Raw genomic sequence first — 13,939 nt, forward strand, 5'->3', positions numbered from 1 at the left:
GGCTAAGAGTAAAAAAAAAAAGATAGTTATTAATATAATTTGGAAACTGCATTCTAGAGGATAACTTCACACTACATATTTGTTGAAGCTTTCAAAATATTCCTATCCTTTACACAGAAATTCTACTGTCAGTTGGGCCTATGGAAATAGACAAGTCTATAATAATGTATGTGCTACATACCAGACACCAACCTAGGCCCTTCAGTAATAACGGGTTACGTAATTAAACTACAATTTACTGACACCAATAAAACTACTTATCCACTAGAAATTATGGCAACAACATAATTTACTGACGCAGAAACAAATTCCAGGTAAATAAGTTTTAAATACAAATAAAACAGAACAAGCAATATGATCTAAAAAATATTTAATGTATATATTTATAATGAAACTGTATAGGAAAAAAATCAGAAGGATTACAATGGTAAAGTTTAAAATTATTTTTTTCTTATGTTTTCCTATTTCCTTTTCTGTATTTTCAATTTATTAATATACATAATTAAAAAGTTTTTAAATGCAAAACTATTTGAAACCTTAAAATTGGTGGCAGTGATAATTTTGCCAGATGGAATAAATCAACAGTAACTATTAAGTTAAATGGTCAAACTATGTTTCAAAGACACATTGGATAATGGAAAAATTTCCACATGCCAAAAAGTATGAAACTATAATATCTATTTGCTAAATAACAACAAAGATAGAGTGAAAAAATATACATATTAACTAAAAAAAATTTAAAGCCAAAAACAAAAATCATATCTTGTGACAGAAAATAGTACTAAACTTTAAGAAAATTTTTATATACCTTCATAAATATTATACAAAATACTCATTAACTCAAATTTAAGAAAACCTTGTAACATGAAAGAGAAACAAAGGTCAGCAGTTCTTAACGGACAAATCTATAAGGATTAAAATGTCAGAATACTAAATGCTTAGATGAATATAAAAGGTAATTGAGGCTTGTATTTATCTGTGAGCTCGGTAACATAATATGTAATAAATGTAGTTTGATTTAGTAATTATATTGTTTTTATATTTCTAAATTCATTTTAATGAAGGAATATAATAAAAAGGCATACAAGGAAAAAGTCCTTTAAACTTCCCAGTTTTTAAACTAAAAAATATATATTCAACTAGCAATAAAATAATATCCACTGTACCTTATTGTAACGATCATGTGGAACAGACTGTAAAACAATTGGTTCCATTGTAGAAACATTGGCAAACTGTACCTCTGGAATATATAGGGCACAAACCACATGAGCCCAACCTAAAAATAAATACATAAATATAATGTCATTTGATTTTCAATAAGGTTTTTTCAAAGGAAAAAAGTAGAGAGGGTGGCAATTCCTTAAACAACAAAGAAATCAACAAATGCTCATCTCTGGTTGACGTCTACTGCTTCAGAAGAGTCAAAGCAATACTGAGAAAGCACTCTCCAGTCACTTCTCCATTTTTGTGTACAGTAGCATAAATAAAGGGAAACATTTTTAAGTCTGAATGCTGGGACTCACAACATGTGCAGCAGTAGACTAAACAATGTGGCCCAACAGTACTTCTGAAAATCACTATACAATTAGTAAACAGCTTAATACTTAACATAACTATTTTAATATTTCAAATGTCATTAAAAATTTTGATTTCTATTTTATCACTAGTGTTTTGATTATCATTAGTGTTTTTATTTTACTACTTTCATTTTTCACCTAAAATTTAAATGTTAACCATTATTATTACTTTTAAACCCCTTTTTATTTTTTTTAATTTTTTTAAAACATAACATACAAACCTGAACATTCTTCCCATATGATCATTCCACTTTTTACATAATCAATAGCTCACAATATCATCACATAATTGTACATTCATCACCATGATCATTTCTTAGAACATATGCATCAATTCAGAAAAAGAAATAAAAAGAAAAAACTCATATATACTATACCCTAGCCCCTTCCTCTCACTGACTGCTAGTATTTCCAGTTACCCAGTATGTTCTAGCCTTTCTTTCCCTTATTTTTAATCTATATCCCTTACCACTCCCTTTCATTGATCACTAGCATTTCAATATACTAAATTTATTTTAATATTTGTTCCCCCATTATTTATTTTTAATTCATAAGTTTTACTCATCTGTCGTTACCATAGACAAAAGGAGCACCAGACATAAGGTTTTCTCAATCACCCAGTCACACTGCGTAAGCTATAACATCATACACTCATCTTTAAGAAACACGGCTACTGGAACAAAGCTCTACATTTTCAGGCACTTCCCTGCAGCCTCTCCAATATACCTTAACTAAAAAGGTAATACAGTATGTAACGCATAAGAATAACCTCCAGAGCCCTCCTCTCCCTCTTTCTCCGCCGGCGGCGCTCCCGCCGCCAGGCAGCCCTCCTCTCCCTCTTCCTCCGCCGGCGGCACTCCCACCGTCATCCAGCCCTCCTCTCCCTCTTTCTCCACCGGCGGCGCTCCCACCGCCATCCAGCCCTCCTCTTCCCCCATCTCCGCCGGTGGCGCTTCCGCCGCCATCCTGCCCTCCTCTTTCCCCTTCTGCTCAGGTGGTGCTCCATCGGCCATCTTATCCTCCCCTTTCTCCTCCTGCTCCGGCGGCTCTCCAACAACCACAGTGCCCTCTTCCGCCTTCACCGGCTCCTCCGCCACTGGTCTCGACAGCCTTACAACTCTCACCTTTCCTCCTCCAGAACAGATACGGGGGGAGTGGAGACGATACAGAGCAGTTCCCAGAGCCACGACGGAGATCAAAGGGACGGCGTACACCATCCTGGAAGGGTAGACTGTCCGGGAGAACCAGCTACGGTGAGATCACTGAGGGGCGCGGGCTTTCCCAGGCGGGACGTAAGCGGCCGGAGTCCCTCCCCTCCTCTTTCCCAGGCCAGCTGGCAGAATTGGAAAGGTGGTTCATTCGGGCCGCGGCGGTCGGTGCCACAACCATGCGAGGCCCCCCGGACCAACGAAGAGAGTTGGGTCGGAAATCCCCAGACCGTGGAGAACGGTGACCGGGGCTGTCCCTTCCAAACACATGACTCCCCGGTCCGGCTGGGAACGGTGAACTCTCCCGGGCTGCGGTGGCTGGCGCCCTCCCGCCACACTCGGCGCCCCGGGCCGACTAGGAAAGTCGGTCGGACGTTCTACCGGGCTGCGGCGGCCGACGACCCTCCCCGCGTTCGGATCCACGGGCCGGCTGACAATCTTCCAAGTCGCTTCGGCTAGCGAACCTCCCCCACGGCGAGAGTTTTCCAGAGTTAAAGGACCACCAGCACCTTTTACTGGTGGAACCCGCAGACAGAAGTGTGCCACGGGCGCCACCTACTGGGCAGAATAAGAAAAACAGAACCCAGAGATTTCACAGAAAAATCTTTCAACCTGTAGGGTCCAACACCCAGGGAAATCTGACTAAATGCCCAGACGCCAGCAGAAGATAACGGATCACGCTCAGAAAATTGAAAATATGGCCCAGTCAAAGGAACAAACCAATAGTTCAAATGAGATACAGGAGCTGAAACAACTAATGCTGAATATACGAACAGAAATGGAAAACCTCTTCAAAAACTAAATCGATAAATTGAGGGAGTACATGAAGAAGACATGGGCTGAACAAAAAGAAGAAATAGAAAAACTGAAAAAACAAATCACACAGCTTATGGAAGTGAAGGATAAAGTAGAAAAGATGTAAAAAACAATGGATACCTACAATGATAGATTTAAAGAGACAGAAGATAGAATTAGTGATTTGGAGGATGGAACATCTGAATTCCAAAAAGAAACAGAAACTATCGGGAAAAGAATGGAAAAATTTGAACAGGGTATCAGGGAACTCAAGGACAATATGAAGCGCACAAATATACGTGTTGTGGGTGTCCCAGAAGGAGAAGAGAAGGGAAAAGGGGGAGAAAACCTAATAGAAGAAATTATCACTGAAAATTTTCCAACTCTTGTGAAAGACCTAAAATTACAGACCCAAGAAGTGGAGCGCACCCCACAGAGATTAGACCCAAATAGGTGTTCCCCAACACACTTACAAGTTAGAATGTCAGAGGTCAAAGAGAAAGAGAGGATCTTGAAAGCAGCAAGAGAAAAACAATCCATCAAATACAAGGGAAACCCAATAAGACTATGTGTAGATTTCTCAGCAGAAACCATGGAAGCTAGAAGACAGTGGGATGATATATTTAAATTACTAAAAGAGAAAAACTGCCCACCAACACTGCTATATCCAGCAAAATTGTCCTTCAAAAATGAGGGAAAATTAAAACATTCTCAGACAAAAAGTCACTGAGAGAATTTGTGACCAAGAGACCAGCTCTGCAAGAAATACTAAAGGGAGCACTAGAGTCAGATACAAAAAGACAGAAGAGAGAGGTATGGAGAAGAGTGCAGAAAGGAGGAAAGTCAGATATGATATATATAATACAAAAGGCAAAATGTTAGAGGAAAATATTATCCAAAAAGTAATAACACTAAATGTTAATGGACTGAATACCCAAATCAAAAGACATAGACTGGCAGAATGGATTAAAAAACAGAATCCTTCTATATGCTATCTACAGGAAACACATCTTAGACCCAAAGCTAAACATAGGCTGAAAGTGAAAGGTTGGGAAAAGATATTTCATGCAAATAACAACCAGAAAAGAACAGGAGTGGCTATACTAATATCCAACAAATTAGACTTCAAATGTAAAACAGTTAAAAGAGACAAAGAAGGACACTATCTACTAATAAAAGGAATAATTAAACAAGAAGACATAACAATCCTAAATATTTACGCACCGAACCAGAATGCCCCAAAATACGTGAGGAATACACTGCAAACACTGAAAATGGAAATAAACACATCTACCATAATAGTTGGAGACTTCAATTCACCACTCTCATCAATAGACAGAACATCTAGACAGAGGATCAATAAAGAAATAGAGAATCTGAATATTACTATAAATGAGCTAGACTTAACAGACATTTATAGGACATTACATCCCACAACAGAGGATACACCTTTTTCTCAAGTGCTCATGGATCATTCTCAAAGATAGACCATATGCTGGGTCACAAAGCAAGTCTTAACAAATTTAAAAAGATTGAAATCATACACAACACTTTCTCGGATCACAAAGGAATGAAGTTGGAAATCAATAATAGGCAGAATGCCAGAAAATTCACAAATACGTGGAGGCTCAACAACACACTCTTAAACAACAAGTGGGTCAAAGCAGAAATTGCAAGAGAAATTAGTAAAAACCTCGAGGCAAATGAAAATGAAAACACAACATATCAAAACTTATGGGACGCAGCAAAGGCAGTGCTAAGAGGGAAATTTATTGCCCTAAATGCCTATATCAGAAAAGAAGAAAAGGCAAAAATGCAGGAATTAACTGTCCACCTGGAAGAACTGGAGAAAGAACAGCAAACTAATCCCAAAGCAAGCAAAAGGAAAGAAATAACAAAGATTAGAGCAGAAATAAATGAAATTGAAAACATGAAAACAATAGAGAAAACCAATAAGACCAGAAGTTGGTTCTATGCGAAAATCAATAAGATTGATGGGCCCTAAGCAAGATTGACAAAAAGAAGAAGAGAGAGGATGCAAATAAATAAGATCAGAAATGGAAGAGGAGACATAACTACTGACCTCACAGAAATAAAGGAGGTAATAACAGGATACTATGAACAACTTTACGCTAATAAATACAACAATTTAGATGAAATGGACGGGTTCCTGGAAAGACATGAACAACCAACTTTGACTCAAGAAGAAATAGATGACCTCAACAAACCAATCACAAGTAAAGAAATTGAATTACTCATTCAAAAGCTTCCTAAAAAGAAAAGTCCAGTACCAGATGGCTTCACATGTGAATTCTATCAAACCTTCCAGAAAGAATTAGTACCACCTCTCCTCAAACTTTTCAAAAAAATAGAAGCGGAGGTAAAACTACCTAATTGATTCTACTAAGCCAACATCACCATCATACCAAAACCAGGCAAAGATATTACAAAAAAAGAAAACTACAGACCAATCTCTCTAATGAATATAGATGCAAAAATCCTCAATAAAATTCTAGGAAATCATATTCAACAACACATTAAAAGAATTATACATCATGACCAAGTAGGATTCATCCCAGGTATGCAAGGATGGTTCAACATAAGAAAATCAATTAATGTAATACACCACATCAACAATTCAAAGGAGAAAAATCACATGATCATCTCAATTGATGCAGAGAAGGCATTTGACAAGATTCAACATCCTTACCTGTTGAAAACACTTCAAAAGATAGGAATACAAGGGAACTTCCTTAAAATGATAGAGGGAATATATGAAAAACCCAGAGCTAATATCATCCTCAATGGGGAAAAATTGAAAACTTTCCCCCTAAGATCAGGAACAAGACAAGGATGTCCACTATTACCACTATTATTCAACATTGTGTTGGAGGTTCTAGCCAGAGTAATTAAACAAGAAAAAGAAATACAAGGCATCAAATTTGGAAAGGAAGAAGTAAAACTATCACTGTTTGCAGACGATATGATACTATACGTCGAAAACCCGGAAATATCCACAAGAAAACTACTAGAGCTAATAAATGAGTACAGCAAAGTAGCAGGTTACAAGATCAACATTCAAAAATCTGTAGCATTTCTATACACTAGTAATGAACAAGCTGAGGGGGAAATCAAGAAACGAGTCCCATTTACAATTGCATCTAAAAGAATAAAATACCTAGGAATAAATTTAACTAAAGAGACAAAAAACCTATATAAAGAAAACTACAAAAAACTGCTAAAAGAAATCACAGAAGACCTAAATAGATGGAAGGGCATACCGTGTTCATGGATTGGAAGACTAAATATAGTTAAGATGTCAATCCTACCTAAATTGATCTACAGATTCAATGCAATACCAATCAAAATCCCAACAACTTATTTTTCAGAAATAGAAAAACCAATAAACAAATTTATCACGAAGGGCAGGGTGCCCCGAATGCTAAAAACATCTTGAGGAAAAAAAACGAAGCTGGAGGTCTCGCGCTGCCGGACATTAAGGCATACTATGAAGCCACAGTCGTCAAAACAGCATGGTATTGGCATAAAGATAGATATATCGACCACTGGAATAGAATAGAGTGCTCAGATATAGACCCTCTCATCTATGGACATTTGATCTTTGATAAAGCAGTCAAGCCAACTCACCTGGGACAGAACTGTCTCTTAATTAATGGAGCCTAGAGAACTGGATATCCACACGCAAAAGTATGAAAGAAGACCCATATCTCACACCTTATACAAAAGTTAACTCAAAATGGATCAAAGATCTAAACATTAGGTCTAAGACCATAAAACAGTTAGAGGAAAATGTAGGGAGATATCTTATGAAACTTACAATTGGAGGCGGTTTTATGGATCTTAAACCTAAAGCAAGAACACTGAAGAAGGAAATAAATAAATGGGAGCTCCTCAAAATTAAACACTTTTGTGCATCAAAGAACTTCATCAAGAAAGTAAAAAGACAGCCTACACAATGGGAGATAATAGTTGGAAATGACATATCAGATAAAGGTCTAGTATCCAGAATTTATAAAGAGATTGTTCAACTCAACAACAAAAAGACAGCCAACCCAATTACAAAATGGGAAAAAGACTTGAACAGACACCTCTCAGAAGAGGAAATGCAAATACCCAAAAGGCACATGAAGAGATCCTCAATGTCCCTGGCCATTAGAAAAATGCAAATCAAAACCACAATGAGATATCATCTCACACCCACCAGAATGGCCATTATCAACAATACAGAAAATGACAAGTGCTGGAGAGGATGCGGAGAAAGAGGCACACTTATCTACTGTTGGTGGGAATGTCAAATGGTGCAACCACTGTGGAAGGCAGTTTGGCGGTTTCTCAAAAAGCTGAATATAGAATTGCCATACGACCCAGCAATACCATTGCTGGGAATCTACTCAAAGGACTTAAGGGCAAAGACACAAACGGACATTTGCACACCAATGTTTATAGCAGCGTTGTTTACAATTGCAAAGAGATGGAGACAGCCAAAATGTCCATCAACAGAGGAATGGCTAAACAAACTGTGGTATATACATATGATGGAATATTATGCAGCTTTAAGACAGGATAAACTTATGAAGCATGTAATAACATGGATGGACCTAGAGAACATTATGCTGAGTGAGTCCAGCCAAAAACTAAAGGACAAATACTGTATGGTCCCACTGATGTGAACGGACATTCGAGAATAAACTTGGAATATGTCATTGGTAACAGAGTCCAGCAGGAGTTAGAAACAGGGTAAGATAATGCAAAATTGGAGGTGAAGGGATACAGACTGTGCAACAGGACTAGATACAAAAACTCAAAAATGGACAGCACAATAATACCTAATTGGAAAGTAATCATGTTAAAACACTGAATGAACCTGCATCTGAGCTATAGGTTTTTTCTGTTTGTTTGTTTTTTACTATTACTTTTATTTCTTTTCTCTATATTAACATTCTATATCTTTTTCTGTTGTGTTGCTAGTTCTTCTAAACAGATGAAAATGTACTAAGAAACGATGCTCATGCATCTATGTGATGATGTTAAGAATTACTGATTGCATATGTAGAATGGTATGATTTCTAAATGTTGGGTTAATTTCTTTTTTTCCGTTAATTAATAAAAATAAATAAATAAATAAAAGAATAACCTCCAGGATAACCTCTCGACTCTGTATGAAATTTCTCAGACACTGACACTTTATTTTGTCTCATTTCTCTCTTCCCCCTTTAAGTCAAGAACGTTTTCTCAATGCCTTGATGCTGAGTCCCAGCTCATTATAGGATTTCTGTCTCACATTGCCAGGAAGGTTTACACCCCTGGGAGTCATGTCCCACATAGAGAGGGGTAGGGTGGTGAGACTGCTTGTCGAGTAGGCTGGAGAGAGGGGCCACATCTGAGCAACAAAAGAGGCTCTCTTAGGGGTGACTCTTAGGCCTAAATTTTAAGTAGACTTGACCTATCCTTTGCGGGGTTAAGTTTCATATGAACAAACCCCAAGACTGGGGGATATGTTCACTATCTTGATTGTGGATATGATTTCCTGGCTATATCCACTTGTTAAAAGTTATCAAATTGTAAACTTAAAATATGTGCTGTTCATTGTATATCGATCATTATAGACCTCAACAAAGCTGCTTTAATTTATAAGAGAACACATTCTAAAATAACATACCTCAATCCTACCATGCCTTTAATTATATTAAACTTTAACTGGATTTATACACCTCAGTTAAAAGGGCTTGACCAACTCAGCAGGTGAACTCACTGGACCATACCGCCTAAATGGGACATAACTCTCAGAGACGTAATTCTGTAAATTTCCTTGGCAAAGTATGACAGAACTCCCAGGATGAGTTAGGGCTCACCATCATGAGATAGAGAGTCTTCTTCATCAAAAGGGAGAAGACAGAAATGAGGAAAAATAACATTTCACGGGCTGAGAGATTTCAAGCAGTTGAGAGGTTATCCTGGAAGTTACTGTTATGCATTATATATATATATATATCACTTTTTAGGTGGTGGTATACTGGAGTATCTGGAGGCAAGTACATGAAACTGTCAAACACCACTCCAGTAGCCTTGAATCTTGAAGACGAATGTATAACTATATAGCTTTTATAATGTGACTGTGTGATTCTAAAAACCTTGTGTCTCATGCTCCTTATATCCAAGGTATGGACACATGAGTAAAAAATATGGATGAAATAAAAAAAAATAGTAAGGGGACAAACGGTAATATAAATTGGCAGATGAAAATACCACAGGTCAATGAGAGGGAAGGGTAAGGTGTATAGTATGTATGAGTTTTCTTTTTTATTCTTGTTATTTCTTTTTCTGGACTGATGCAAATGTTCTAAAACCATGTATTCTTGGCGTTGAATACATAAGTATGTGGTGATACTGTGAGCCATTGATTGTACACCATGTACAGCATGTATATGTGTGAAGATTTCTCAATTTTAAAAAAGGGGGGGAATAAATAAATAAATAAATGATAGGAGGGGATAAGGGATAAAAATAATTGGGGTAAACTGAAATATGGATGGTCAATGAGAAGGGTATGAGATTTTTCTTTTTTTCTTGTTCTGGAGTGATACAAATGTTCTAAAAATGATCATGGTGATGAATATTGTGAACCACGGAGTGCATACTATGTATGGAGTGAATGTATTATGTAAAGATTTTTAATAAAATATTTTTTAAAAACAAGATTTTATTAAAAACAAGAAACTTACTTTGAAGCGGTTAAAATGGGATGGTCTTGGCAAATATGGTGGCTTAGCAAAGTGTGGGATTTAATTTGTTCTCCAGAGCAGCTAATAAATAGCCAGAAACAGTTATGGAACAACTGCTGGGGCCAGGTCAGTGATCAGACATACACCATACACCAGTCTGGACCAGACAGACCAGCTGTGAGCCCACTCAGAACCGTGAGTTCCCCAAGCAGCAGCAGCTGGCACCACTCCCCCTCAGGGTGCTTCACAGAGGGGAAAGGAAAGGGACTTAACCACACAGGGGCTAAGCACAACCAAACTCCAATTGTGGAATTAATTAACAAATTCTGACCACTAAAAATAGGCCCCGAGCTCAGCTGAACACTGAGGAAAAGCGGAGGTCGCTGGTTTTTGCCCAGGCACAGAGGGGTCAGGGTTGATAGAAAAAGGAAAACACACTCAAAAAAAAAACAGAGGCTTTTTTTGGATTTGAAAAGGTCTGGGTCCTGAAGGAAAGGAGGGGGCACAGAGGATATGGAGATACATATAACAATGTACCAATTTAAGCTCTTGATTGGCAAACCCAAGAATGGGGTTCCGGCTCTGAAAAGGATTTTTCACTTTAGTTTTGGTTCTTGTGTTTCTACTGCATGACTGCTCTTTGGACACAGCTGCAAGGCTTCTCAGGCTCCACTGCCCCAGGAATAGGCACATTAAGTTTCTTTTTTGTTTGTTTGTTTGTTTGTTTGTTTGTTTTTAATAATCTTTTATTAATTAAAAAGAAATTACAAGAAAGAAACACAAACATCCGTAATATATGCTCATTCCATTCTACATATATAATCAGTAATTCACAATATCATCACATAGTTGCATATTCATCATCATGATAATTTCTGAGAACATTTGCATCAATTCAGAAAAAGAAATAAAAAGGCAACAGAAAAATAAAACAAAAACATAAAAAGAAAAAAAATTTTTACATACCATATTCCTTATCCCTCCCTTTCATTGATCACAGTATTTCAAACTGAATTTATTTTAACATTTTTTCCTCTATTATTTATTTATTTTTTTTCCTGAATCTACTATGTGCTTTTATTTTTTTATCCAGTTTTTAAAATTTTTTTTAATTAATCAAAAAAAGAAAAGAAATTAACACAACATTTAGAAATCATTCCATTCTACACATGCACTCAGTAATTCTTAGTATCATCACATAGATGTACGATCATCATTTCTTAGTACATTTGCATCGATTTAGGAAAAGAACTAGCAAAACAGCAGAAAAAGATATAGAATGTTAATATAGAGAAGAGAATTAAAATAATAATACTAATAAAATACATATATATATAAAAAGGAAAAAGAAAAAACAAAAACAGAAGATACAAACAAACAAACAAACAAACAAAAAACCATATTTCAGGTGCAGCTTCATTCAGTGTTCCAACATAGTTACATTACACTTAGGTATTATTGTGCTGTCCATTTTTGAGTTTTTGTATCTAGTCCTGTTGCACAGTCTGTATCCCTTCAGCTCCAATTACCCATTATCTTACCCTGTTTCTAACTCCTGCTGGTCTCTGTTACCAATGATATATTCCAAGCTGATTCTCGAATGTCGGTTCACATCAGTGGGACCATACAGTATTTGTCCTTTAGTTTTTGGCTAGACTCACTCAGCATAATGTTCTCTAGGTCCATCCATGTTATTACATGCTTCATAAGTTTAGTCTGTCTTAAAGCTGCATAATATTCCATCGTAGGTATACGCCACAGTTTGTTTAGCCACTCGTCTGTTGATGGACATTTTGGCTGTTTCCATCTCTTTGCAATTGTAGATAATGCTGCTATAAACACTGGTGTGCAAATGTCCATCTGTGTCTTTGCCCTTAAGTCCTTTGAGTAGATACCTAGCAGTGGTATTGCTGGGTCGTAATCCATTCTGCCATTCTATGTCTTTTGATTGGGAAATTCAGTCCATTAACTTTTAGTGTTATTACTGTTTGGATAATATTTTCCTCTACCATTTTGGCTTTTGTATTATATATATCATATCTGATTTTCCTTCTTTCTACACTTTACTCCATACCTCTCTCTTCTGTCTTTTCGTATCTGACTCTAGTGCTCCCTTTAGTATTTCTTGCAGAGCTGGTCTCTTGGTCACAAATTCTCTCAGTGACTTTTTGTCTATAAATGTTTTAATTTCTCCTTCATTTTTGAAGGACAATTTTGCTGGATATAGAAGTCTTGGTTGGCAGTTTTCCTCTTTTAGTAATTTAAATATATCATCCCACTGTCTTCTAGCTTCCATGGTTTCTGCTGAGAAATCTACACATAGTCTTATTGGGTTTCCCTTGTATGTGACAGATTGTTTTTCTCTTGCTGCTTTCAAATCCTCTCTTTCTCTTTGACCTCTGACATTCTAACTAGTAAGTGTCTTGGAGAACGCCTATTTGGGTCTATGCTCTTTTGGGTGCGCTGTACTTCTTGGATCTGTAATTTTAGGTCTTTCATAAGAGTTGGGAAATTTTCAGTGATAATTTCTTCCATTAGTTTTTCTCCTCCTTTTCCCTTCTCTTCTCCTTCTGGGACACCCACAACACGTATATTTGTGCGCTTCATATTGTCATTCAGTTCCCTGATCCCCTGCTCAAGGTTTTCCATTCTTTTCCCTATAGTTTCTGTTTCTTTTTGGAAGTCAGATGTTCCATCCTCCAGTTCACTAATTGTAGCTTCTGTCTCTTTAGATCTACCATTGTAGGTATCCATTGTTTTTTCCATTTTTTCTTCTTTGTCCTTCACTCCCATAAGTTCTGTGATTTGACTTTTCAGATTTTCTATTTCTTCTTTTTGTTCAGCCCATGTCTTCTTCATGTCCTCCCTCAATTTATTGATTTGGTTTTTGAAGAAGTTTTCCATTTCTGTTCGTATATTCAGCATTAGTTGTCTCAGCTCCTGTATGTCATTTGAACTATTGGTTTGTTCCTTTGACTGGGCCATATCTTTAATTTTCCGAGCGTCATCCATTATTTTCTGCTGGTGTCTGGGCATTTGATCAGATTTCCCTGGGTGTGGGACCCGGCTGGTTGAAAGGTTTTTCTGTGAAATCTCTGGGTTGTTTTTCTTTTCCTGCCCAGTAGGTGGCACTCGTGGCGCTCGTCTGTCTGCGGGGCTCACCAGTAAAAGATGCTGTGGCTCCTTTAACTGGCCAGTCCGAATCTTGCAGTCAGCCCGGGAAACCGCGTGTGGAGGGGGTGGGTCGCCGGCCGCCGTGGCTTGGGGGACTGCCGGTCCAAATTGCCCAGCTGGCCCGAGACGCCAAGCGTGGCGGGAGGGCCCCACTATCCAACGTTCCCACTCAGACCGGGGAGCCACGTGCGTGGAGGGGACCCCAGTCGCCAGCCGCCCCGGCCAGGAAAACGCGCGCCCCTTGGATATCTCACCGCAGCGGATTCTCCCTGCCCGTTCAGCCGTTCCAGAATGGGGTACGCTGTCTTTTTGGTCTCTGTCGTGGCTCCGGGAGCTGTTTCGTATTGTTTCTGTTTCTTTAGTTGCTTTTCTGGAGGAGGAGCTAAGACCCGCGCGTCTTACTAAGCCGCCATCTTCTCCGGAACTCACATGAAGTTTCTTT

At 37.9% G+C, this 13,939-nt stretch overlaps 1 protein-coding gene across 1 annotated transcript in view; it reads right to left on the minus strand.

Moving 5' to 3' along the window:
• The window catches only part of MLLT10 (MLLT10 histone lysine methyltransferase DOT1L cofactor), a 250,202-nt gene that overhangs the window by 186,777 nt on the left and 49,486 nt on the right, over positions 1-13,939 (minus strand). The window contains 1 exon segment of the mRNA XM_077154301.1: positions 1,167-1,276. Within this exon segment, the coding sequence (XP_077010416.1) occupies positions 1,167-1,276 (110 nt within the window).

This window comes from Tamandua tetradactyla, chromosome 1, assembly GCF_023851605.1.
Source record: "Tamandua tetradactyla isolate mTamTet1 chromosome 1, mTamTet1.pri, whole genome shotgun sequence".
Lineage (NCBI taxonomy): Eukaryota > Metazoa > Chordata > Mammalia > Pilosa > Myrmecophagidae > Tamandua > Tamandua tetradactyla.